This window comes from Arachis stenosperma, chromosome 4 (genome assembly GCF_014773155.1).
Source record: "Arachis stenosperma cultivar V10309 chromosome 4, arast.V10309.gnm1.PFL2, whole genome shotgun sequence".
In the NCBI taxonomy this organism is placed as follows: domain Eukaryota; kingdom Viridiplantae; phylum Streptophyta; class Magnoliopsida; order Fabales; family Fabaceae; genus Arachis; species Arachis stenosperma.
In genome coordinates, this window is record NC_080380.1 from 140,888,440 (window position 1) to 140,912,929 (window position 24,490).

The following is a 24,490-nucleotide window of genomic DNA, read 5'->3' on the forward strand; positions in this document are numbered from 1 at the left end:
GCTTCAGAAGATAACGAACTTAACAAACTTATAAATCCAAACAAACTCTGTTTCTCTCTTTTCAGTTTTCACTGCTAAATGCCGATGAAAAAACAACACACACTCTTCCCTTTCTTGCTTTCTTCCTTTCTTTACAGCGTTTCATAAGTCACATCCGATTCGATTCGAATCAATTCAACAAATGCCGTCCTTCTCGCGCCCGTTTTCATACACCTCCGCGAACCCATCTTGTGTTGGTCGAGTAGTCATCTCATTCGTCATGGAGTTTCAATCAGCAACTATTGGTCCGTTAGACCCTTAAATGGTGTTTAGATTTGCAACGGATTAGTCATTGTCCTGTGAGTCTAGAGGATACTGTGGACAAAAAAAAAATTCATCCCCACGCCGCCGTGTCCAGCATCGTCATCTCTGAGATTCTCCTCTGAGCAACACTCCATGGCGAAAACCAAGAATCAGAGGAAAACCGCCTTGGTGTCGACGTCCAATCATCAGAGGAGGACGTGCATGTGTTCCCCTACGACGCACCCTGGCTCCTTCCGCTGCTCCTACCACAAACGCCTCGTCGAACAGCAGCAGCAGCAAATGGCGTCGTTTCATTCTGCTTCTTCTTCGAGTGGTAACACCCTAAATCTTCGAAGATCGGCGATGCAGAACTTGCTGGTGCGGATCGGAGGAGTGGAGGGCGAGCTGGTGAAGAGAGCTCTAAGTACTCTGATCAGACCCTCCTCCCACAACCATCCCCGCCGTGAAGCCTTTCATTCAAGGCCGAGCTGCCTCTCCATCATGTCCAAGGCAGAAAATTAGTAAATTCTCTTGTGTTTCTTTGTTGATCATATCATCCTTTTATTTTTTTTACAAAGGGTGGATGCATTAGAACGAAAAAGTTACTGTGAATATTTTTTTTTTCTTTTGATGTTGAATTTGTGAATAGTATTTCTCTTTCAAAAGAAACAAGAAGGAAGACTAAAGTCTTATCGATTTATCATTTATAATTGTTACAAAGCACTGTGAACCATTGAAACATTGCAATGTGCAAGTGACATTGTATGACAGTAATTATCTTACCAAAAAGCACTAGATATACCAATACAGTGTAATATTTTGTTGATGGAGTTCTTATTACTAACTACTTGCCAGTGTTTATGTTTGCATACAATTAATTTTTTTCTTCCTGCAACTTTCTGCTAAAATGACCATAGCTCTTGTTTATTATCTTCAAAGAGTCACACTTGGGAACTTGCATGGACCTCGACCTGTTTCCAGAACCAAACGAACAAACAAAACATCAAATAAGAAATCTCATTGTTTTAGAAGCCTTATAGAAATGAAAGGAAAGAAAACTCACTAGGATTGGAAGTTGTTTGTTGAGCAAGTCCATTGAAATAGCAAGTGGCTCCTTGACTTCTAAACTTGGACCAGTAAGAGCTAAATACATAGCTGGCATGAGCAGCAATGGAAACAGGCTCATAGCACTCTCTTCCTGGTGCAAGACCATCACAATTCACATTACTTTGGTTGCAAGTATATGTCAATGCAGCTTCCAATTCCATTGCATTTGCTCCTTTCACTGCCACACACCACACCCTTCCTTTGTAAGGCACATTGTTCTTTGGAGCTGGCAATGGCCCAAAGTCGGCCACAGCCAACTTTCCTGTCAGGTCTATTTCATAGACTGGCTTGCCATCAGGGTGTAACAAGCCCCAGTGTCGCTCTGTCCCTGGACCAGGCTTTCGATTTTCGTCGAACAATGAAAAGATGTAAGTTGGGATTGGAACTCCAGGCCTAGCTGGGGTGCCAAGAGGTGGATTTGTTGTCATTCTTTGGATCAAATTGCGGTTATATGTGGCTGCATTGAATATGTTTGCCCCAGGCTCGTCGATGTCACCGGAATTAGGCCATCCTGTTTCGGATATGGCGAGCGGGATATTGGAGAAGCCGAGTTTGGACATAGCAAATATGACAGAATCTAGCATTTGGTCTAACAAATTGGTATAGACTAAGGCACTGCCAGGATCTCTTATGCTTAAGCCTCCTCTGAATAGAGCAAAGTCAAGGCTAATGTTATAAGGGTTTTGTGACCATGGAAAATATGGATACACATCAATGAAGAAAAATGACTTGGTTCTGTTTAAGAAGTTAAGCAATGGTATGATCACATTGTCTCTTATCTCATATCGGAACATCCCTCTTGATGGTGGGAAGGTTGATTCCAACACATCCATTGCCAATGGGGTGCCAACTTTGATGGATGAGATGTTCAGAGCCTTGAGGGATCTCTTGATCATTTGCATTGCTGGCACAAGATCGCGCCACATTTGCCGGCCTTGTTCTGAGTAGGAGCTTAGCACCTCATTGCCGACGAGGAGGTAGCGAATCTTGGTTTTGGGAAGGTAAGGTAGGACATTGTTCCTCACCCATTCTTCCGCTGCTCTGCGGTTCACAGCAATGTTTGAGATTTCATTGTTTGGGACCATAACTGAGACTTGAATCTTTCTAATTGATAGAAGGTTTAGAATGTCAGGGTTGGCATCATAGAGCTTCACATGTCTAGCTTTCATTTTTGTTAGTAGCTCTATGGAGAGGTATGGAGAAGGTAGATTGTTTCCGAGTTGGCCATAGTTTACACCAATGTTGTTGTTTGAGGCTTTTGCTCCTATAAAAATAGTGGAAACGTTGTTACATAGTTTAGAAAATGGGATGGCATAGCAAGGAAAAGAAATGTGAGTTTTCAAACTTACTTGATAATGAAAGTAACCATAGGAGAAATACAGCCAAAAGACCCATTTCTCCAGCTTTTTGTGCTAGCTATCCAGTGACTAGTTGCCTCCAATTACGTCTATGCAGTGTGCAATAGAATGAGGTAAGTTGTATGAATTTATAGAAATGAGATAAGCTTTGCCACAAAGAAGCCATATATCTTAGGCTGAAGGATCTTTATGATTGTATTAAATAAAGGGCTTTCTTTTTCTCTTTAAAGTATGTTCTTTTGAAGCAAGAAATAGGAAAGAAATGTGGGTGTTTATAAATGACTAAATTAGTGATAACTTGTAAAAGGCAAGGGTGTGATCGTTTTTTTTTTTTTCTTGCTTGGACCTATTTTTTCAACTTATTGTGTATCAAGAAATGTAGTTACATTAGTCACGAACTTTAGAAGGGGATAAAGAACCCACAAATCAATGAAAATTAGACTAATGTATTAAGGTTTACTCATGTATCTCTTGTGAAAATGGATAACCGGCTAATTAAATTGCACTCTCCCAGTATCCCCTTTTTCATGACATTTTTTCAGTTAATTTAATTTCACTGGAGTCATATTGAAAAGAAATTACATGTTATACTGTGCATATGCATTCCATGATAATGTTGTCTTCTTAGTCTCTTGGTCTATTTCTAGACTTAAGTTTGATGATCCAAACAAAAGACATTTAAGGTTTGGGGCATTTCAAAATTCAGAGTTAAAAACTCAAATATCAACCATTTCTTATACCGTAGCCAGAGACACATCCATCGTAAACCAGTTATAAGTCCATTGCAAAAATATTCAAACTACAGGTTGTGGATAGGAAGATATTCTATAAGCTATTACACGATCGGACGGTCCGATTCCAAGCATTGCTAAAACAAGAGAGAGATCAATGAGTTATTCAGGCATTCATAGCCCCTATTATGGAATCCCCACTCACCCTTATTCCTTGGAATTCCAGTCCTCTTCTTCTTGCATATACCCAGGATAGAAAAACTATCAGCAGTACCATTGAACCACCAATCAGGAAGATGCCAAGGCCCCCTAAGGTAGAAAACCATACGAGGGGCATCTTGTCCGACCCTAAGTTTACAGCAATGCCAGCTGCTTTATGTGCTAGTTCAGCAAAATAATACAATGGCATTAATATGCAGAGGAGTAGAAGAACACATTGTATTCCAGGGTAAACTCGGAATAGGAGCACAAAATTCAGAGCTAAACTCAAAAGAATCATGCTGATATGTACCATCGGTGGAAGGGACATACTAAAAGCTTCCCCAAAGCTCAGTAAGTTCTTCTTCTCAAATGTAAAAGAGTTCACCGATGCCAACTGATGAATTACGACACCATTAATGCCTAGAAACAGAAACCCGCGAGTTATCTCATCGGCTCCCGTCACCCTCGACAATGTGTCCGAAAGAAATAACTTGAAGGAAGAAAGGGCTTCATAATTTGGAGAACAGCAAAGACGAAAACGATGAAGACCAATGTTTTGTACTGCAGTTACCAACCCTTGAGGATATAAATAATATCGCTGCTGGTTCTGGGGCTGCTGGTACAGCTCCTGCGGCTGCGACTGCTCCGGCTGCTGCCGCAGCTGCAGCGGCTGCTGCGATGGTGGCAGCGGCTGCGATGGTTGCAGCGGCGGCTGCGATGGTTGCAGCGGGTGCGACAGCCGCCACAGCGGGTGCAGCAGCTCCAGTGGCGATAGCTGCAGCTCCGGCTGCTGCTGCACCCGCTGCTCCCAATGCTGCTGCACCCGCTGCTGCTCCGGGTGCCGTCTCTCCCACTCCTCCCTCCCCAGCTGCAGCAGCTCCGACAGCTCCGGCCGCAGCACCAACAGCTCCCATTGCAGCTGTTGCATAATACAAATCTTAAATTATCGCGATGATAGAATAAAAAGGGCTAGTTTTCCTATCATAAAATATATTATAATCCAGTGAAAACATAGGAGAAAATGTAATAAGGGTGAGGCTGGAACCACATACTATGTTTGAATCAACTTGATTTGGAAATCAACTATATTTCGTGGATTTTAAGAAAAGACTAGAATTGATTGATTTTGTAATCCAATAGATTTTATTGCATTTGAAATATTTAAGATATAGGATTTAGGATTTAATGTTTATGGTTTAGTGTTTAGGATTTAATGTTTAGAATTGTTTTAGAATTTAGAATTTAAAAATTTATGGTTTAGAATTTAGAGAAACCGGTGGTGTCCCCGAAGGCCACGGTGGTTGCCGGCAGCAGCAAAAAGTGTTGTACTTAAAAATAAAAAAAAAATAAAAAAAAATAAAAAAAAAACTTTCTAAGCCGCAGCTTAGAAATTAGTAATTAGGAGCAAAATTGACATCAAGTTTCATACAAGATTTTCGTGTAACTTACTGGTTCAGGTGAGCGTTCTTGTTCATTTTCAAAGGAAAGCATATCTGAGCGTGGCAGCTCCTCCGGCGGTGGATCGGAGGCCTGCAAGAATCGCAAACGTGTTAATTTGGGGAAAATTTTGTGAAAAAGTTAAACAGAGTAAAGGAAGATACTATTGCTTACAATTACAACGTCAAGTGGCTGCCCTTCCGACATGGGGATCGTACGGATTTCCGATTAGGTGAGTGAACTTCAAGATGGAATTATGAAAGAGTAAAGTGTGTGCAGTCTCACAGATGCAGTTTCTCTCTTCCATATTCATATTGATATTGATAAAAGAGAATATAAATTAATCATTTTAATTTTTAGAGAAGTGTTTTTCTTTTGACGCGGTTTCACCTGCTTCCATTGACGCTTTCACACGTCGTTTTAGGTATCGTAGTTTGTCAACTTTTTTGTGAATTAACTAATGGGTTGATGGTTCACACGGAAGAACACTATTTAAACTTTATTAACAATAATTTATTCTTTAGTAAAGGCCAATAAACACCGCATGTTCTCTGAAACCCTCGAGTTTTTCCTCTCTTCTTCGTTGCCCTCTCCCTCTTGTACAATAGCAAGGTAGGATGAACCACAAACATGTCCATGATTTCAACCAAACTCCCTCTGGTGCACCCATGGCTTCGGGGAATAATAAGGTGCGCCCAATTTCGTTATTACTTCTTCCAAATAAATAGATTACTCAGTTTCCAATTCACCTTTCTATTTCTTTGCTTCTTCTTTATCTGAACAGGCCCAGCAGCACGACCACACGGAAACCATGCCAGGGTACCGGCTCAAGTTAGCTGCAGAACTTGGGTTATATATGGCGCTTTCTAGTATGGTAGTGATTTATATTTTAACCTGTGTTAGTTTGAGGGAATATACGGAGCCACTTAGGAATCTGCTATGCCCTGTCCTGAAGCCGATAAATCAACATGTAAACATGTCCAAGTTGGTTTCCTTGATTGAATTGTTCAGTTTCCTTGTGATTATATGTGCTGTTACTGTATTGCTTCTTCTGGGTGCAAAATTCACTCGCATTCATGTTGCTATGCTCTTTATTTGGTCCATTCTCATGCTCCAAGGATCAGATACTTTAACCATTGGGATCTACCTTATAATACTTGGATTATACTGCATATGTTGGTCCCGAAAAAAGCAACAACCCAATGGGAATGAAAAGCTGCAGCCAAAGAGGGAACCCAAGAGTTATTTTGAGATGAATCTGTGACTTTTGTATTAGGGATAGCTATGCTAAATGAATGTCAATTGTGTTTTTGTTTGCCGATCTTTGTAATTCGAAGCGGTTTGGTACTTATAAGTTGGTTATGTAAGGAACTATGTGTACTTGATTAACAATTACTTGGAGTATACTACTTAATCATAGCTGTATGATTTACCCAGTGAGATTTCGGTTTCTGTTTTACTAGTATTTAATTTCACTGGAGTCATATTGAAAAGAAATTACATGTTATATTGTGCATATGCATTCCATGATAATGATGTCTTGTTAGTCTCTTGGTCTGTTTCTAGACATAAGTTTGATGATCCAAACAAATGACATTTAAGGTTTGGGGCATGTAAAAAGGTGAATTCCCAGTTAAAAACTCAAATATCAACCATAGCCAGAGACACATCCATCGTAAACCAGTTACAAGTCCATTGCAAAAATATAAGTTGTGGATAGGAAGATATTCTAAAAGTTATTAGACGGTCCAATTCCAAATATTGCTAAAACAAGAGAGAGATCAATGAGTTATTCAGGCATTCAAAGCCCCTATTATGACATCCGCATTCATCCTTATTCCTTGGAATTGCAGTCCTCTTCTTCTTGCATATAGCCATGATAAAAAGACTATCAGCAGTACCATTGAACCACAAATCAGGGCCATGCCAAGCCCCCCTAAAGTAGAAAACCATATGAGGGGCATCTTGTATGAACCTAACTCTACAGCAATGCCAGCTGCTTAATGTGCTAGTTCAGCGAAGTAATACAACGGCATTAATATGCAGAGGAGTAGAAGAACACATTGTGTTCCGGGGTAACCGGGTAAACTGCGAAGAGGAGGACCGAATTCAGACCGAAAATAAAAACATCATGCTGATGTGTACCATTGGTGGAAGGGACATATCAAAAGCTTTCCCAAAGATCAGTAAGTTCCTCTTCTCAAATGCAAGAGAGTTCACCAATGCCAACTGATGAATTAGGACACCATTAATGCCTAGAAACAGAAACCCACGAGTTATGTCATTGGTTCCAATCACCATCGACAACATCTCCGAAAGAAATAACATGAAGGTATTAAGGGCTTCATAATATGAATGACGATGATGACCAATGTGCCGCTGCTGCTGCTGCTGCATATTACAAATCTCGAGAAACTTAACCTGATGGTGGAGTAAAAAGGGGCTAGTATTCGACCACAAAATATAACCCAGTGGAAACATAGAAGAAAATGTAATAAAGATGAGTTTGGAACCACTGTTTGAACTAATTAGTTTGCAAATCAATTATATTGTTGGATTTCAAGAAAAAGATGAAAATTGAATTGATTTGTAATCCATGGGATTTTATCTTCTTGTAATTGAAATATTTTTGTCCATCAACTATAAGATAAAAGGACTAACCATCTAAAGTATGTACTTAGCTAGTATGTGAGGGGAAAAAAAGCAGCAGCCTTAGAACTCGTAGCTTCTAACTCACTACTCATTTCTCGTTAAGCTTGGAGCACAAGTGACATCAAATATCAACTATATTCTTATTAACGAATCGACTGGAATTATAGAAACAAGCACAAGATTTTCGGGTAACTTAGCATATCTAAGAGTTTGCTTTCTGTTTCAAGGCTTTCAAGGGAAGGCATATCTGAGCGTCGCACATCCATTGGTGGATTAGATGTGTTAATTTGTAAAAAAGACAAAGCCAACCAAAGTATTAAATGCAGAGTCTATTGCTTACATCAGGAGGCTGCGCTTTCCAGCATTAGGATCCTTCAAAATGGAATTATGGAACAGTGTGTGTTCATACTGTGATGTTTACTGCTTCAGTTGGCCATCTTCTTTATCTGGACAGGCCCAGCACCACAACCACAAGGAAACCGTGCCGGAACTTGGGTTATTTGTGGCAAGTGCCAGTTTGCTACTGGTTTATACTTTCAGCTATTTCAATCTATCCGCTGTATGCTTTTCTGACACAGCAAAGATCAACAAAGAAATAAATTTCGGGAAAGATGTGGAGGCACTTAAGAACCTGCTATGCTGATAAATCATCATTTAAGCATGTCCAAGTTGGTTCCCTTGATTGAATTGTTCAGTTTCCTTGTGACTATATGGGCTGTTGCTGTACTGCTTCTTCTGGGTGCAAAATTCACTCGCATTCATGTTGTTATATGTTCCTCATTTGGTCCATTCCCATGCTCCATGGATCAGATACTTTAATCATTGGGCTCTACCTTATAACACTTGGATTATTATTCATTGAGCTTTGTATTACGGATAGCAATGCTAAATAAATTTCTGTGTAAGGATGTTCCTAACAAATCTTTATTGCTCTAGAAGTCTTTAAGAATTACTCCTGTCACACGGATTGCTCCTTTCTTTGGTTTTAAGGAGACTAATTTGAGTTATTATGATATTTTTTAGTGAGTTAATTGTTTTATAATAAAATCTCAAACACTTATTTATCTAGCATGCATATTAAAAATTTTATTAAAAGCCATGAAAGAATCCATATGTCTAATGAGAGTAATTCTCGAAAATTTCAGGGCGAAAAAAAAATTTGTTGGAGACCAAATTACCTTATCTGATCAATTTAAGTATTAAGTTATTTTGAGTGTGTGTGTTGGCTGAAATTAGACATTTCAGCCAATTCTTTGATGCAAGGAGCAAGAAATATACACACTATAAATGACACAAGTAATACCTCAGTCCCTGAATTAACACGAAAAATGAAGTAGTATTCGGAACAAGAAGATGGATAAAGAACCCACAAATGAATGAAACTTAGACTAATGTAATAAGGTTTACTCATGCATCTCTTGTGAACTCCATCATCTTAATTTTCACAGCTGGTTCTGCATCTAGAAAGGGCAATCTTACATATAAGGAGCGCAAAGCTCTGTTGAAATTGTTATACTTTGGTAACTCAAAATTAATTACTTGCAAACAGCTATAAACATCACGCTTCTTGTCTGCAGTCACAACAAAGAACCAGAACTTGTTCAGAGATGAGTCCATGATTTCCAAAGAAACTACTTCTGCACACAACGCTATTCACTCAACAATTACCCTCAAATTTGTGTGCTTAATTAATATCTCCATTTTCAAAACCTCCACATAATAATATGTAGAAAATTGGTGAATATGAACTGGACAAAATAATATAACTAAAATACTAAAATGTTTCCAAAAAAAAATTAATTGACCATACCGTATGAAATAAATTGAAAGTGAAACATGAAAAAATGGAATCTAATCGCATGGAATTTAGTTGGTGCCAACTGCTAAGGGTACGAAGATAAGTGGACACTCAGTACGAAGATTTAATAATTATCTTCATGCAAAAAGAATTTTTTGTTGACATTTGAATGATGAATTGTAGAATTAAATTTTAATATATTATAAAAGTATTATTTTTATTTAAAATGTAACTAAATAAATAAATTATATTTATATAAAAAAATTTTATAAAAAATATTTTTGACATGTTGGATTAAATAACTCTGATAGAGATAAACTTGCCAAAAGCATACTTGGACTACAATACTTAATCGTACATGAGTGTGTTACATCAGAGCTGTAATGCAAATAATACAAAAATCAATTATGCACGTATTTTATCCCAAATTATTGACTACGTCAAGGGTTGTGATTAAACCAACAAACTAAGGATAAGATATCTAACTTTTACTATCTCTAAGAGCGAGAAATCACCATATAATATAAAAGTAACAAGATAGGAAGTGGGACGATACCTAATTAGTATTCAAAATGAACAGAGACTTTTTTCATTGTCATTAAATTATTAAACTTTTTTTAACATATTGGACAAATTTTTAATAATAAAAATATTAAAAAATAAAAATATATATTTTTTGAAAATTATAATTTGTATTTTTTTTAAAAGATTTTTTACAGAAAAAAGGATGCTTTAATATAATAAATAAACAAAAAAATATTTATATATTATCATATTTGAACATAATTATTTTTACCTTTTAAAAAGATCTTTGAAAAAAAAGATCTCTTTTAGAGGAATTTTTTTTTTTCTTAAAGACACACCAAAACAAACCCGTAACGGATATGCGTAATAAAACATCCATTCCTATGTTGGGCCATGTAAAAAGGTGAATTCACCGCTAAAAAGCTAGCTCATCAACCCCACAGCCTGAGACAAAAACTATTAACAAGTCCATCGCAAACTACAAGTTATTATATGGTTTGATGAGTTGCTCACGCATTCATAGCCCCTATTATGGAATCCCCATTCACCCTTATTCCTTGGAATTCCAGTCCTCTTCTTCTTGCACATAGCCATGATAAAAAGACTATGAGCAGTACCGTTGAACCAGAAAACAGCGCCATGCCGATGCCCCCGAAAAAAGAAAACCATAGGAGGGGCATCTTGAACGAACCTAAGTCAACAGCAATACCAGCGGCTCCACGAGCTAGTTCAGCAAAATAATACCACTGCATTAATATGGTCACGAGTAGAAGAATACATTGTATTCCAGGGTTAAGTCGGAATAGGAGGAGATAATTCAGCGCGAAACTCCAAACAATCATGCTGATATGGACCATCGGTGGAAGGGACATATTAAAAGCTTCCCCAAAGTTGAGTAACTTCCTCTTCTCATCAAAAACATAAGAGGTCACCGATGTCAATTGATGAAATACGACGCCATTAATGCCTAGAAGCAGAAACCCACGAGTGTTCTCATTGGCTTGCCGCACCATCGAAAACATCTGGAGGAGAAATGACCTGATGGTAGGAAGGGCTTCATGAGGCGGCTGCTGCTGCTGCTGCATATTACAAAAACGTGATGATGGAATAAAAAGGGCTACTTTTCCCATGAAATATAGCCCTGTGAAAACATAGAAGAAAATATTATAAGGGTGAGTTTGGAACCAAAAGTGTGTTTGAATTATTAATTAATTATACAGTTTGGATTTTGAGAAAAGATGAGAATTGGTATCCAGGAAGTAGGAAGTAGTTGTGAAACAAACATTAAAATAGGAGAAGGCGCGGCACAAGATTATCGTGTAACTTACTATCATAGGTGAGAGAGAGTGTTGTATTTCAAAGGAAAGCATATGTGAGTCTAGCATCTCCATGGGTGGATTAGATGCCTGAAAGAAGAAGCAGAAGGGTGTTAATTTGGGCAAAGTTTTTGTTAAAAAGAAGAGAGTATTGATTACCACGTCAGCTGGCTGCCCTTCCGACATTGGAATCGTATGGGTTTCCGATTAGCTGATCGAGTAGTAAACTTGCAAAAGGGAATTATCTTTGGAAACACGCACTAATAAAGTGCGTCTTGTTAGTCTCTTGATTGTTGATATCCATAGGATAATTAATAAATCTTATTTTTGTCTTATTTCCTACTCCGGGCTCCGGATGTCTGCTTCCACTGACGTTATTCACTTATCCACTAACGCGTAACGCGAATTAAAAACTAATGGGTTGATGGGGACTCAATTAAGGAAGGGGGATATGTTAAGCTCAATCCATTCACAATAATTTATTCATTTTAGAACGCCATTACCGCATATTACGTTTGCACCTCTGAAACTTCCATCTCTTCTCTTGCTCATTTCCCCCTCTTATAAACCAGGCGGGATGGTTCAGAACCATACACAAGGCCATGATTTCAACCAGACAAACTCCTCGGGTGCACCCATGCCTTCCTCCAATAATAAGGTAAGCCAAATTTTATTATTACTGCTTCCTTTGTACTTGTTGTTCTTGTTGTATGTATTAAAGAAACAGATTACTCAGTTTCCCTGTTTCAATTGATCTTTGGCCATCGACTGCCCCAGCAGCAAGATCATGGGCTTAAGGTAGCTGCAGAAGTTGGGTTATTTGTGGCACTTGCCAGTATGGTATTGGTTCATATTTTCATCTATTTCAATCTATTCAACTTGTGTTTTTCTGACACCAAAACGGTCATCGAAAAAGAAACAAGTTTGGGGAACTATATGTTGGCACTTATGAACCTGCTATGCCCTTTCCTGAAGCTGATAATTCAACGTGTAAGCATGTCCAACGTGATTCCCTTAATTCAATTGTTCAGTTTCCTTGTGATTATATGGGCTGTTGCTGTATTACTTCTTCTGGGTCCAAAATTCTCTCGCATTCATTCTGTCATGTTCTTTATCTGGTCCATTCTCGTCATGCTCCAAGGATCAGGTACTTTAACCGTTGGAATCTACCTTATAATACTTGGATTATTATTCATATGGCCTTCCCGGAAAAATGCAAAAACCAAATCCGACGGAAAAGCTGCAGCCTAAGAGACAGAGGCACGAGTTAGTGTGACTTGTATCCAATAAATTTTAGATCTGCATTTATTCTCTAATAAATTTTTATTATTTTATAAATAAATTTTTAAAAGTTATTCTTATTAGATATATCGGTTTTCTTATTGTAAAATTAACTAATTTAACTTAATTATTTTATAATAAAAAATATTATAAATTTATTAAAATTGACAAATAAATCCGATATCTCTAATGAGTGTAATTCTTAAAGATTCCAGAATAATTGAAATTTGTTGAGAGCAAAATGCATGATCTGAAATTCAAATTTGTGTTTGTGTGTTGGCTGTCTATTCGAGTCTTGTTTTTGTAATTCAAATTTGTGCAACCGTGACTTAGGAGCGATTTGTGCTTCCTATAAGTTGGTTGAGTAAGGAACTAACGGGTTCTTGATTAACAATTACTTGCAGTATGTATAATTAATTAATTATCCAGTGAGCCTTAACTTTTCATTTTACTAGTGTTTATAGAATCTCGTTCTTTTTCGCTACACACAAAGGTGACATTAATTGTGCGTGGGAATAGTTGATAAAACTCTGTCCAAGTTGCAGAGTGTGGTGGTGACCGTCTGACCGATGAGAAGAGAGCTCACACCATGTAAGAGAGAGAATTGCAGAAATGAGAAAGGGTCTATTACGTAAATTTTTATACAGATCCACAAACGCTTTTGGCATTACCTTACCCACTAACAGAACATACTCCCTGATTCCATCTAATTAATAACAATACACATCAGCACTCAATCTTCTATTAGATTTGCTTATTTTAACTTAGCTATATTATCACATATAACACACCTCTAGTCACCTATATCAGTAATAATAGTTGTTGACTCAGAGTATGTGCTTTCAAGCTTTTCAGCAACCTCCAATAGTTTTTTTTTTTTTTTTTTTTGGTGACTTCCTCCAATAGTTTAATCTAGTAGAAGATTCATAATAGTTTTGTTTTAAATTTTGGCTATACAAAATTAGATGTCAATAACTATTATCCAAAGCCATTTCAGCCGGCCGGTTGATGCAAGGAGAATTATTTGAATGAAAAAAAAAAAAAAACTTTTTTAGAAAATTGGTTTCGATCAGTTTATTTGAATAAAAAAATTTATTAAAAATAAAGTTTATTATTCTATTAGTATCTACTCTCTATAATTTCACTATATTTATAAGTAGGTCTTTATGATTTTTTTTAATTAGATCTTAATTGTATAGTTAAGTCTTTGTCAATGTATATTAAAATTAATGAAATAATTTTTTTGTAAATTAAAGGTACTTATAATTAAGAATCTAATTAAATTTTTTAACACATATTTTTTGAAAAAAATATTCCATTAATTTTAACGTTTTTACAGACAAAATCTAATTACAAAATTAAAAGTAGTATAAGAACCATATTAAAAAAAATAGAAATTTAATTACAAATTTGATAAAACTATAGAGACTAATAGAACAATTAAATCTAAAAAGAAAATATTTTTATGAAGTTTTAAATATGTTTAAATGCGTCTTTTTGATAAACAATTACTTGAAGTATAATATTTAATCATACCTGTATGATTTTACCGTGTGTGAGGATAGTTGTTGAAACGAGTGTGTGCTTCCACATTTTTCAGCACCTCGAACAATTTAATCTAGTAGAGGATTCATAAAAGTTTTGTCTTAGATTTAGTCTACACAAAATTAGATGTTGATAACTATTACACAGCCATTTTCAGCCAATTGTTTGATGCAAGGAGCAAGAAATGTACACACTATAAAGACTAAAACTGAAGTAGTTTTGGGAACAGGAAGATAAAAATAACTCAATGGAACAATGTGAGATAAGAAATGGATTGGATATTAACAAATGGAAAATTAGTTAATTAACGATGTTTGAAGGAGTTGGTGGCCCAGCGGAGGATGGAGTAGGAGAAGCCGTGTGAGAGTAGAAATTTGAGACACAAGATGGAGTTGTGCGAGGCTTCTTCCTGAGTTTCAGTGGCAGAGGGAGGAGGAGGAGGCAGAGAAGTGGAGACGGTTGATTGGTAGGTACTTGGTAATTGCGATTGTTTTGGATTGCTTTGTGAAAACGACATCGTTTTGATTGTGACAACGGCTGTTTGTGGCAATTCAATTGTTATTGTTAACATTTTATGGTAATTTGACAGAAGATGATTCTATTTGTTCAATAGAAAGCGTGTCATTTTTTTTGTTAGTTGCATTAAAAAACTTTCAAATATTAATTTAACCGTATAATTTAGGAGGATGATAATGTTAATCCAAAATTACTGATACAGTGATATCATTCTCAAATGCACCTTTTTTTTAATTAAAAAAAAAGTTTTCCTAAAATATCATATAGGATGCAGTATAAAGAAAACTAGAGAAATTTAAGTATAATAAAAAATATTTTAATATTAATTTTAAGAGTAATCTATCATCATCTAAATTATTATTTTGTAGTCAATCTCAAACCTCATCTTAGGTAGTAGACTGTAAAGTGTATTTGTACCTTATAGTGGCAACTGATTGAAATGTTAGAGCCAGTAACGGTGTAAAACAAAACCAAAGTAAAGCCCTAAACTCAAAATTCAGCAACTTACCTTGGAAACATGGCTTCTATCCCTCTCCTCCTCCGCTCCACCTTCCTCAAACCCCAACCCCAAACCCTAACCCAAACTCACCAGCGACAATTCTCCCCTCTCCCAATCCTCAAAACGAAAAGAATCCCCCAAAACGGCACCGTATCGACCCGAACAACAACGTGCTCATACACATCACCGCCACCAACAGAACGGTTAATCTCAATCGCCGCATACACGCTCCCATTCTTCAACTCACTCCAGTACGGACGGTTCATCCTTTCCGCAAACCCCAACCTCGCCGTGCTCTTCGACCCACTCTTCCCTCTTTACTCGCTCTACCGCTCTCTCCCATACGCCTCCTTCATCGCCTTCTTCGCTCTCTACCTCGGAATCGTGAGGAACACCTCGCTCTCCCGCTATGTGAGGTTCAACGCAATGCAGGCCGTGACGCTCGACGTTCTCCTCGTGGTGCCGCTTCTCATTCAGCGCATCCTCGCTCCCGGTCGAACCGGGTTAGGGTTCCAGGTCATGGTGTGGTCCCACAACGCTCTCTTCGTTTTTAGTGTTGTGTGTTTTGTTTACAGTGTGGTTACTTGTGTTGTGGGCCGAACTCCCACCTTGCCTTTCGTTGCTGATGCTGCTTCACGGCAAATCTGAGCCGTTGCTTTTGTTTCTTTCTTTGTTAACTTTGACTTTAATGCCAATGCAATCAAATGAATCATCTTCAAAGACCATTTCCATTGTTACTTTATTTGTCCAATATTCTGCAATGTTAGTTAGAAGTAGAATCCTCTACAATGTCAATGTTAGAAGTAAAATCCATATGCAATCAATCAAATATCTATCTAATTGCTTCTTGGTCCCAACTAACGCAGATTCACATTCGAATAGTACAGATGATTAAAAATAGGGAGAACATATCCAAATGTCTTCCTTTTCCTTATAAAAGAATTTAATTTCGTACAGAATGTGAAAGAAGTTTATATAGATAACCAATACTAACTACTTAAAAATCGCATAAATCTTGTTGAATAATCTTGTAAGTGTATTAAAATTAAATTTACATAAATGTCTTAATAAGAATGTCATTATCAAGGAATAATATTATCCAAATTAAAATGGATGCCTGGTTTGATTTCAATTAATCAACTCGCAGTAAGTCTATATTTTAAGTGTGGGCAATCTTAAAGATATATTCGTACTAAACTAAAATTCACAATTCGTAACGACAAAATGATCGTATTTTGGATGGATAACAAATGTTAACACAATAAACCAACTATTTTAAAAAGTGCAAATGTCGATGAAGTGATCCAAGTAGGCAAATTACAAGGCGGACTCAATAGCTCTGAACCAACATCAATCCATCAAAACCATAAAGCTACACCTAAAGCTCAAGTTACATCCATCATTGGAGAATCCTCTCAACACAAATTGCAAAATTATTTTGTCCGACACCAGGCTACTAAAATATTATATCATAATCCAAATGATCCACATCAAATACCTAGTACCGATCATAGCGCCTGCCAGAGAAACGAAAGAGTTAGACACCACAAATACATTTCATAGTTGCCCAAAATTAGTGACAACTTTACCTGTGGCGATCATAGTCCCTGGATCTCTCTCGTGATCTTGAGCGGGACCTCCGACGTCTCGATCGATCATAGTCTCTGTCACGTTCTCTATCATATCCACGATCTCTGTCGTGATGCCTATCGCGGTCTCTGCTCCTACGATCATAGTCTCGCCCTCGTTCACGACTGTCACCTCGATCCCGGTCCCTACTTGGCTCACGATCCCTACTCCTTTCTTTTGATCTAGTGCCAAATAAATGCACAAAACACAATTAACTAATCATTAAATCATACTTACAAGCTTGTAGTAAAGAAATTCACCTCCTGTCATCAAGTGACTTCCGGCTCTTGGTCCTCTCCTCCTGAAGAAGAAAATAACATGATACCATATTGTGAGATAAATTCTCTCCCCAATAAACTATTCATGTATTATTAGATAAACAATTATCCAAAATAATTAAAAATAATAATTGCATATAAGATGTTTTACCTGGAGTTCTGCTAACTTCTCTCGAATCTGCATATACCCTAAATGGAGTTTCCCTCCAAAATGATCAGCTAAGCGGCGATCACTGAAAATAGTAACAAATAGTAAAATGGTACAGTGAAACATGCAAAAACAATAATATATTACAACTGATGTATCACATGATTTCCCCAAAAATTTCTAGCTAAGAATAGCATTATCGACAAGCAAAAACAGAAAAGACGCACATTCTTTAGCTGCAAAAGTTATCCTCGTAAAACTGGCACAAGAGCCTGCTGGTGACAAGAGGTATTACTAACGGGTCAAAAGCTGAAGCACTTGAAACCCCAAATTCTAACTCCATAAATTCCTATCAAAACTTAAAGATGGGTAAAAAGATGTATTGCACAGGATCAGTTGTTACCTGTCATAAACACTCAAAAATGCTCCACATATGTCACACACGCGTAGCTTCTGATCAGTCTGAGTAGTTATATATGAATAAGAAAACATAAGAATCAATTGATATAATATAAGGAAAGCCATTCACACCCAAAAAAAGAAAAATGCTCATGTGTGCCAGCATACATGTGTATTTTGCTCTCAAAAAGGTACAAGTTGCAGTGAAATGCTTGGATGCAAGAATATGGAAAAAGACTTGACATTACACATTTCATTTATTTGGATGCATCATTTAAAATGTAATCGAAATATGAGTGCAGATTTAATCTCATTAAAGTTATAGAACACAGGAAATCTACTCACAATCCGCACATCAGCAGCTGTATATTTTGAAGAATTTGAATTATCCACTACAGGCTCCTGCCTTGCCGGAAGCTGACACAAAAATCAGATTGTTAACACACAGATCGAAATTAACAAGAAAAAATCACAGCAGGTATATATGAACTCTTTGATTTAAATAAGAAAACAGTACCCAAAATGATTTCAATAGCAAGACAAACAAAACCATATTATAAAAAGTGAAGGACCTTCTTAAGTGCTTCGGCTTCTTCCAATGCTTTTTGCGCCTCATCAACCTTTCCTTGCTCGCCTGTTCATTAATCCAAACTTATATATTGTTAAATATAAATTAAAGGGATTTTTCCTTAAAGAAGGCATCTCTCCTCAGTCTTCCAATGAGCTAAAGAATATCAGATCAGTGGCTTACCAAGGTCCTCGGCTTTCTTCAACTTCTCATTTATCATCTCTTGAGTTCGAGGATCAGGAGCAGCAACAGGAATGGGAGCCAAAGGAGGTGGATTTGGCAGAGGTTGAGGTAAAGATGCCCTGTCTTTGTTAAAGGCATCTAACAGGAGCATGGACTGTTTGGAAATTGTTAGAAAGTTAAAAGAATTGTTAGTATGCTCCTCTAAAATAGTGATCAGACAACTATCTTAATAGTCTAATGACAAAGGGAAACAATAAAAGGAAAAAGGTCAAACAATGATCTAGAGTTTACAACACCGACAACGACACATGGATCTTAGCATTCAAGGGTGATAACTAATAACTGACCTGCTTGTCCGCTCTTTTAGTTCTAAGTTCTTCCACAACCTCTAAAGCACGAATCTTGAGATCTGTCTTGCCTTCAAGATCTGCATCCAAAATTTTTTACATGGTGGAAAGATAAATAAAGACTTAAATTTTCATCATGGAATACACGTATCAAAGTATAACATCTCGTATAACTCCATGCTCATCAAAAGGGGGGAATATAAAAATATCAAGCGTACACAAATGTTCAAATCGTAAACACTACAAATGTTTTGAAAGTCTCATAATCAGCGTTGGTGAAAGGAATAAACCCTTTCAACTGATGCGGTTTTACATGTAATTAAACTTGAAAATATGTTATGAATAGATGTAGGCTGCATAGCCACCATGCATGCAATTCTACAACATACCAGAACCATCAACAAATGTAGATACATTATCATTTTTCAAGCAAATAACCATTAGAAAGAACAAAAAAAAACATTAATATAATGCTTAGGCAATATATATATTCAACTTATCAGCAAAAACTACAACTTGAAGACCCTAAAAAAGGGGTTATAATGGCATAAGCAGAGGTAAGTCATGCATTATACCCTGTGGAATTGCAGGATTTTATACAATTAACGGAAAAGAGATGCAGGATCATCTACATGCTAACAAACGGAGTATGGACTAATAATTATACCATATTGATCAGCTTCTTTCAACTTCTCCTTGATTTCTTTTGACAACTCGAGCACCTCAGGAGTCTGCACATTCAACAGAACAATCATTAGAATTTATAGACCATCACAATCACTGAGAAAATCCCAACCATGCTTCATAGCGTCACCTGAGTAACTTCAGAGACTGAAATTGCAATTGCCGCTTTTGCATCTTCATCCTCAAGACGCTTCAGAGCTCTACCAATCTTCCTATCGCATTCACCAATGAGCTTGTCTATAACATCCTCCAACTCTCTGTCATAATTATCTGTCCCTTTCGCTTTTGCTTCCTCATATCTAGAAACGGTAAAGCAATACAACGTGAACCACGACTAAGCCATTTTGACAACAATATTATGCCCTATCACAAAACCATGTCTACTAAAAGGATCATTAGTCTAAATCCCTTCTAATAGTTTTGTTTTCAGTTTCTTATGTGTCTACCTCTACCTAACCTACTAAGCTTCCCCCTCATCTGAACTACTACTATAACAAATGTTTCTACAGATTTTCTCATCACATGACAAAACCCCAAAAGGTGGGAAGCTTAGATCCTTCCCACCATAGGTAAAATCCATAATTCCTCACTAATTTACTCATTGTGAAGAATCAAACCTATATCAATAATTGGAGGGGCTCTTTTTTCCAGTGAAGAATCAGTATTATGACAAATCATTGGAGCACTCGTGCAGCAGGAGTAGATCATTAAAAATCAAGACTAAACCATTTTACAGCTAAAATCTTCAATTCAGGTAACATAAGAAAGAAAGAAAGAAAGAAGGGGGAAAAATTATAGAATAAGGTTAAAATGAGTAAAGTAAATAGAGATCGAGAAGGTAGTATACTCTTTCCGAAGCTGCAAGGAGTGAACCTTGGGGCATGGACCCATATCCATTTTCTGAAAGAGAAACAAAAATAACAAAACTAAAATTAAGCCCTAACCCTAACCATAAGGAGCAAGAAAGAAAGAGAGAGAGAGAGGAGAGATGGTTCGTTAGGTAGTTACGGTGAGCTGGAAGAGTTCGTGTGGGCAGAGACCGACGAGGTAGAGGCGGCAGACGTCTCGATCGTAGTACTTGCGGTTGACCTCTCTGACATCACCGTTCCGATTTGCTCCCATTAACACGTCCAGCTGCTTCCTTATGGCATCCATGGTGGTGGCGGTCGGAGGAGGAGGAGGAGGAGCAGGAGAAACACCTACCCAATGGTTAGGGTTTCTATTGATGCAGATTGGGAAGATTTCGACGACGGGATTTATTTTGCTTCTTACTACCTTTTTCTGTTTTTTACACACACACTCACTCACTCTTTCTTTTCTTCTCCGGTTTTCTAATTTTTACTATTGTTTGTTCATTTTGGTGAATTTTGTTTTTTGCGAGGTGCCCCTGAGATCTCTGGTATTTACCCGCAAAACCTTGGACTGGTTATGGACCTAGGCTTGAGATCAGGATTATGGAGCAGCTCCAACTTCACTGGCCAAGTGGGATCCATCCCTCTTTCCGGGTTAAAAGAATGAAAAAGTGATATTGCGGGTAGGACTTAGGAGTGTTTCATGGATCGAAGTCGAATCCCATATGAGATATGACGTTGTTTATCTGAATTCGGTTCGAATCCAATTTGATCCAGTCTATACAATAATAGAATCCGATATTGGATTTTAAGTAGATATCTATCTATATATCTATATATTTATAAATCCACAAAAAATAAATAAATATTTTTTATATTTTATTCAAGGTTTTAAAAATCGGACTGGACCAGTTGGTCAAACCGGTTTAATCGGGAACCGAAAATAAAAACGGCTGATTTTATATTTAGGTTCAGTTTGGGTTAACAACTTAATTAAGTTTTTTTGAAAAAATAGTTTAAATAATAAATGGCTATATTAAAAGTAATTTATAAATAAGTTATTTTGTGTTTGAACTTTTAGTTCTAAAAATACTTATTTTATAAAAATATAGTAAAAAGTAGTAGTATTATAAGAGGAGTTATTTTTTTAACTTCTTTATAAATTTCTAACGTCCTAAAAAAGCCATAATTTAATTTTAAAAATTGTACCAAACATTAATACTATTATTTTTTATAAATCAAAAGTTTAAAAAAATTACTTTTTAAAGTTTCCAAACAATCCTTATAACCATTGGAGAGAAAACCATTTGAAAACCGTTGAACTGGTCGGTTCAAATAAAACGACGCCGTTTTGTTTATTTGGGAAAAAAAAAACCAAAACAAAAGCAGAACCATTCGTGAACCAAACCCCCCTCTTCTTCCCCCAATCATTCGTGCACTCCCTGGAGACATCGGTGCCGCCGTCCCCAGGTCCTCAGCGCCGCCGCTACTTCCTCTTCCCCGTGTTGTTTTCGTCTTCGCTGGCACATCGTTTTCATCTTCCTCTTCCCCAGGTAGCTCGGCACGTCGTTTTCATCTTCGCTGGCTTCTCGGCACGGAACCCAGGTTAGTGGCCCTGCTTTCAATTCTTCGCCTCCGCTTCTTCCTTTTAATTTCTGAATGTTCGGTCTTCTTCTTCGTTTGAAGTTCTGAAATTATTGTTCAATTTTTGTTCCATTTTTCTTGTAATGTTTTGTAAATCGTAATTGTCTGCTGCTGATGGATCTGTCTTGTATTTGCTGGTTGCTGATGGCTGTAAATTTTTTTTTTCAAATTTACTGATGGCTCGATGGCTCTGTTAGTCTGTTGCTTTCAATTCTTTGCTCTGTTACTGATGGCTCGATGGCTCTGTTAGTGCTGATGGCTCTTAATTTTTTTGTTCAAATTTACTGATAGCTTTGTTTGTAGTTGCTGGTTTTGCTGGGTGAAGGTTTAGTGTTTTGGAATGTTTTATAATGTGCTAAAGTTTGTAATTGATGGGTGAAGGTTTAGTGTTTTGTGATTATTGGTTAATGTTTTGGTTTAGTGTTCTCTCTTTTCCAGATTTCCCTTCTCCCTGTATTTCTGCATGTTGCTGAATTGGTAATCAATAAATTTGCCTTTTTGCTGTAAATCGGGACTTTACTAGGATTTGTTAAATTTGTTGCTGTAACTTGAATTTGTTGCTTCCCAGTCACAGAATCAGAACAGAATGCTCAGTCAGTGCTTGATTGATTGGCTTTGCTCACTGATTGTATTTGAAGATAAATTTTAAATAGATAACTTTTAAATTTTAAATTTGCACTGCCTATGTTACTGATTCACTGTTCTTTCAGTGCTTTTTGTTGTTGTTAATCATTGTGACGAGCTTTGTTAAAGTTTGCACTGCCTATATTACTGAGTGTTCCTTCAGTGCTTTTTGTTGTTGTTAATCATTGTGATGAACTTTGTTAAAATTTGCAGTGCCTATGTTACTGATTCACGGATTCATCCCTCTTCTCATTATCATCGGCATGAACCCCGAACCAAAACCCCAACTCTCTGGATAAAATTGTAACGAAAGCTGATTGAGACTTTTTCTTCTACTTAAGGTATGAATCAGAATGCTGAGGCCAAGTTGTGAATACACAAGTGTCAACGGACTATAATATATATTGAGTTTGTGACATTAGAAGGGTGTAATAATAACAATAATGGAGTCATGTTATTTGAATATTGAGGTTTAACATTTAAACTCTCAGCTTCTCAGCCATGTTTGATTCTTCATCTCAGGCAATTGAATCGAATCAACCAGGCCTTCCTTTTCTTTTTCTTTTAGTTGATTCTTAATTTTTCTAATATACGTAGCTTTCTGAATCAAGTGGATCAGATTATGTAGTTTTCTTGATTTGGGATATTTTCGGAGACGCATTAGAAGAGCTATTTTATTATTATGTTTGCTATAATAATATTCACATGTTCTGTATGCTTGTTGGTTGAAATTATTTGGTCTGTTTTCTTTGGTTTCTGCTATGTGCTGTGATATGTTAAGAAGTGAGATAGATTAATGATAACCGATTAATGATGGTACACCTGTTTAGGATTTTTTAAATTGTACCATAAAATTTCTGTCCCTTGCTTATCATGTTACGCTGAATACGTCGTGCTCAATTTTCTTCTTTCATTGGAACATTTCAATTTTCTTAAATATTGATCAATGTCCCGTATCAATGTCCCGGGATAACAAACAGAACCATTTGATTATGAAATTCAGACATCTCTTTTTATGTTCTTTTCAGGTTTTTATGATTGTCTATTTATTATATAAAAGAAGAGTTGCAAAACAGTAACACCCATTCACATAGTTCAACACCTGTCCATTTTTCAACTGTTTTTGGCATTTCTACAATTGACACGTGTCTTTATTTCTTGAAATTACAATCCTATTCTATATATACATTGGTAATTACGTACCCTGCCCTTTTTCTACTGTTACAAGGTTCTTTTGTTTTTGGCTTTTTGCTGGAACAAAGACAAGAGTGGTCTCAGCAATCCCCATCCTCAGCAAGAACTTTTTTCCTGGTGTAAGGTTCTCGGGGGAGTCGTTTGTCCAGTGGGTTGAAGGGAGTGAATCGAGCAGCAATCCCAAAACCACCATTTAGCTGGAGAAAGTGGAAATGCTAGCTTTTTGATTGGATGATTACGCGTCTTCGGATTGATTTCAAAAAATTTCAATTTTCAATTCAAATTCTAAAACTGTTCTACACTCAAACCCTCTCTTTCACTTGAAAGAAGATGTTGCAGCAATCCCAATTAATTTTTCCGCCCAAATTTGATTTTAAAGGAAGAGGTTGTACAGCTGATTGAGCGGGAATTTTTCCGCTCAAATTTGGCCCTATAAAACAAATTTCCTAATTCATCTATTTCCTCATGCTCCCATTCTGAAACTCTCATTATCATCCTCTGAAATCTTTTTCCATTGAAAATCTTGAGTGGGAAAGCAGGAGATTGCGTTCCCAGTAAGGTGTGTAGCCGGGGATTCTCTCTCCTCCGTTGTTGCCGGAATGTCTCAGACGGCGTCGATCCCCCGTGACAACACCTCCACAGATGACACCACCAAAAACGCCCAAGCGTCGTCAAATGGGGGTGGCTGTCACT

The 24,490-nt window shown here is 37.0% G+C and overlaps 8 protein-coding genes across 14 annotated transcripts; 4 read left to right on the forward strand and 4 right to left on the reverse strand.

Moving 5' to 3' along the window:
• The first annotated feature begins 435 nt into the window (after nt 1-435).
• LOC130975713 (uncharacterized) lies at nt 436-804 on the forward strand. Its single transcript, XM_057900459.1, has one exon. It carries the CDS (start codon nt 436-438, stop codon nt 802-804), a length of 369 nt encoding a protein of 122 aa, XP_057756442.1.
• Nucleotides 805-1,017: 213 nt separating this feature from the next.
• LOC130973913 (probable glucan endo-1,3-beta-glucosidase A6) lies at nt 1,018-3,361 on the reverse strand. Its single transcript, XM_057898603.1, has 3 exons — nt 2,739-3,361; nt 1,346-2,653; nt 1,018-1,253 (listed from the first exon to the last, which is right to left on the reverse strand). Exons 1-3 carry the CDS (start codon nt 2,782-2,784, stop codon nt 1,216-1,218), a joined length of 1,392 nt encoding a protein of 463 aa, XP_057754586.1. The 5' UTR covers nt 2,785-3,361; the 3' UTR covers nt 1,018-1,215.
• Nucleotides 3,362-3,507: 146 nt separating this feature from the next.
• On the reverse strand, nt 3,508-5,546 carry LOC130973914 (uncharacterized). Its single transcript, XM_057898604.1, has 3 exons — nt 5,291-5,546; nt 5,129-5,209; nt 3,508-4,598 (listed from the first exon to the last, which is right to left on the reverse strand). Exons 1-3 carry the CDS (start codon nt 5,321-5,323, stop codon nt 3,645-3,647), a joined length of 1,068 nt encoding a protein of 355 aa, XP_057754587.1. The 5' UTR covers nt 5,324-5,546; the 3' UTR covers nt 3,508-3,644.
• Nucleotides 5,547-5,561: 15 nt separating this feature from the next.
• On the forward strand, nt 5,562-6,556 carry LOC130973915 (uncharacterized). The gene is made up of 2 exons (XM_057898605.1): nt 5,562-5,805; nt 5,901-6,556. The coding sequence occupies exons 1-2, from the start codon at nt 5,734-5,736 to the stop codon at nt 6,378-6,380; spliced, it is 552 nt and encodes a 183-aa protein (XP_057754588.1). The 5' UTR covers nt 5,562-5,733; the 3' UTR covers nt 6,381-6,556.
• A 3,783-nt stretch (nt 6,557-10,339) lies between these two features.
• On the reverse strand, nt 10,340-11,738 carry LOC130974399 (uncharacterized). 6 transcript variants are annotated; one of them, XR_009084502.1, is made up of 3 exons: nt 11,567-11,738; nt 11,420-11,497; nt 10,340-11,232 (listed from the first exon to the last, which is right to left on the reverse strand). XR_009084502.1 is itself a non-coding variant. In XM_057899282.1 (3 exons), exons 1-3 carry the CDS (start codon nt 11,591-11,593, stop codon nt 10,601-10,603), a joined length of 672 nt encoding a protein of 223 aa, XP_057755265.1. In that variant the 5' UTR covers nt 11,594-11,713; the 3' UTR covers nt 10,340-10,600. The 6 variants fall into 6 exon arrangements, 5 of the variants coding, with proteins under 5 accessions (XP_057755265.1, XP_057755264.1, XP_057755266.1 ...); XM_057899282.1 differs by having other exon boundaries at nt 10,340-11,167; nt 11,567-11,713; XM_057899281.1 differs by having other exon boundaries at nt 10,342-11,170; nt 11,567-11,712.
• A 114-nt stretch (nt 11,739-11,852) lies between these two features.
• Nucleotides 11,853-13,324, forward strand: LOC130974400 (uncharacterized). Of its 2 annotated transcripts, none has more exons than XM_057899285.1 (2): nt 11,853-12,065; nt 12,188-13,324. In XM_057899285.1, exons 1-2 carry the CDS (start codon nt 11,985-11,987, stop codon nt 12,656-12,658), a joined length of 552 nt encoding a protein of 183 aa, XP_057755268.1. In that variant the 5' UTR covers nt 11,853-11,984; the 3' UTR covers nt 12,659-13,324. The 2 variants fall into 2 exon arrangements, with proteins under 2 accessions (XP_057755268.1, XP_057755267.1); XM_057899284.1 differs by having other exon boundaries at nt 11,870-12,065; nt 12,185-13,324.
• A 1,846-nt stretch (nt 13,325-15,170) lies between these two features.
• Nucleotides 15,171-15,968, forward strand: LOC130974299 (protein TIC 20-II, chloroplastic). Its single transcript, XM_057899108.1, has one exon. It carries the CDS (start codon nt 15,267-15,269, stop codon nt 15,894-15,896), a length of 630 nt encoding a protein of 209 aa, XP_057755091.1. The 5' UTR covers nt 15,171-15,266; the 3' UTR covers nt 15,897-15,968.
• A 533-nt stretch (nt 15,969-16,501) lies between these two features.
• Nucleotides 16,502-20,923, reverse strand: LOC130974298 (uncharacterized). The gene is made up of 13 exons (XM_057899107.1): nt 20,493-20,923; nt 20,332-20,384; nt 19,615-19,783; nt 19,468-19,531; nt 18,801-18,880; nt 18,454-18,607; nt 18,275-18,336; nt 18,048-18,119; nt 17,707-17,765; nt 17,307-17,388; nt 17,138-17,178; nt 16,838-17,059; nt 16,502-16,765 (listed from the first exon to the last, which is right to left on the reverse strand). The coding sequence occupies exons 1-13, from the start codon at nt 20,637-20,639 to the stop codon at nt 16,747-16,749; spliced, it is 1,224 nt and encodes a 407-aa protein (XP_057755090.1). The 5' UTR covers nt 20,640-20,923; the 3' UTR covers nt 16,502-16,746.
• Nucleotides 20,924-24,490: the final 3,567 nt, after the last annotated feature.

What these genes read in the sequence shown, in the direction of transcription:
- LOC130974400 (XM_057899284.1), top strand. Translation starts at nt 11,985, where the DNA reads ATGGTTCAGAACCATACACAAGGCCATGATTTCAACCAGACAAACTCC. An exon ending in TGCCTTCCTCCAATAATAAG is followed by an intron (nt 12,066 to 12,184) that starts GTAAGCCAAATT and finishes CGACTGCCCCAG; the next exon opens with CAGCAAGATCATGGGCTTAA.
- LOC130974299 (XM_057899108.1), top strand. Translation starts at nt 15,267, where the DNA reads ATGGCTTCTATCCCTCTCCTCCTCCGCTCCACCTTCCTCAAACCCCAA.
- LOC130974298 (XM_057899107.1), bottom strand. Translation starts at nt 20,639, where the DNA reads ATGGATGCCATAAGGAAGCAGCTGGACGTGTTAATGGGAGCAAATCGG. An exon ending in GAAAGAAGCTGATCAATATG is followed by an intron (nt 18,881 to 19,467) that starts GTATAATTATTA and finishes TTTTGGATGCAG; the next exon opens with ATCTTGAAGGCAAGACAGAT. An exon ending in TTTTTGAGTGTTTATGACAG is followed by an intron (nt 17,389 to 17,706) that starts GTAACAACTGAT and finishes TACTATTTTCAG; the next exon opens with TGATCGCCGCTTAGCTGATC.
- LOC130973915 (XM_057898605.1), top strand. Translation starts at nt 5,734, where the DNA reads ATGAACCACAAACATGTCCATGATTTCAACCAAACTCCCTCTGGTGCA. An exon ending in TGGCTTCGGGGAATAATAAG is followed by an intron (nt 5,806 to 5,900) that starts GTGCGCCCAATT and finishes TTATCTGAACAG; the next exon opens with GCCCAGCAGCACGACCACAC.
- LOC130973913 (XM_057898603.1), bottom strand. Translation starts at nt 2,784, where the DNA reads ATGGGTCTTTTGGCTGTATTTCTCCTATGGTTACTTTCATTATCAA. An exon ending in ATGGTTACTTTCATTATCAA is followed by an intron (nt 2,654 to 2,738) that starts GTAAGTTTGAAA and finishes CTATTTTTATAG; the next exon opens with GAGCAAAAGCCTCAAACAAC. An exon ending in ACAAACAACTTCCAATCCTA is followed by an intron (nt 1,254 to 1,345) that starts GTGAGTTTTCTT and finishes TTCTGGAAACAG; the next exon opens with GTCGAGGTCCATGCAAGTTC.
- LOC130973914 (XM_057898604.1), bottom strand. Translation starts at nt 5,323, where the DNA reads ATGTCGGAAGGGCAGCCACTTGACGTTGTAATT. An exon ending in AGCCACTTGACGTTGTAATT is followed by an intron (nt 5,210 to 5,290) that starts GTAAGCAATAGT and finishes CGATTCTTGCAG; the next exon opens with GCCTCCGATCCACCGCCGGA. An exon ending in AAGAACGCTCACCTGAACCA is followed by an intron (nt 4,599 to 5,128) that starts GTAAGTTACACG and finishes ATTATGCAACAG; the next exon opens with CTGCAATGGGAGCTGTTGGT.
- LOC130974399 (XM_057899279.1), bottom strand. Translation starts at nt 11,593, where the DNA reads ATGTCGGAAGGGCAGCCAGCTGACGTGGTAATCAATACTCTCTTCTTT. An exon ending in ACTCTCTCTCACCTATGATA is followed by an intron (nt 11,171 to 11,419) that starts GTAAGTTACACG and finishes TGTAATATGCAG; the next exon opens with CAGCAGCAGCAGCCGCCTCA.
- LOC130975713 (XM_057900459.1), top strand. Translation starts at nt 436, where the DNA reads ATGGCGAAAACCAAGAATCAGAGGAAAACCGCCTTGGTGTCGACGTCC.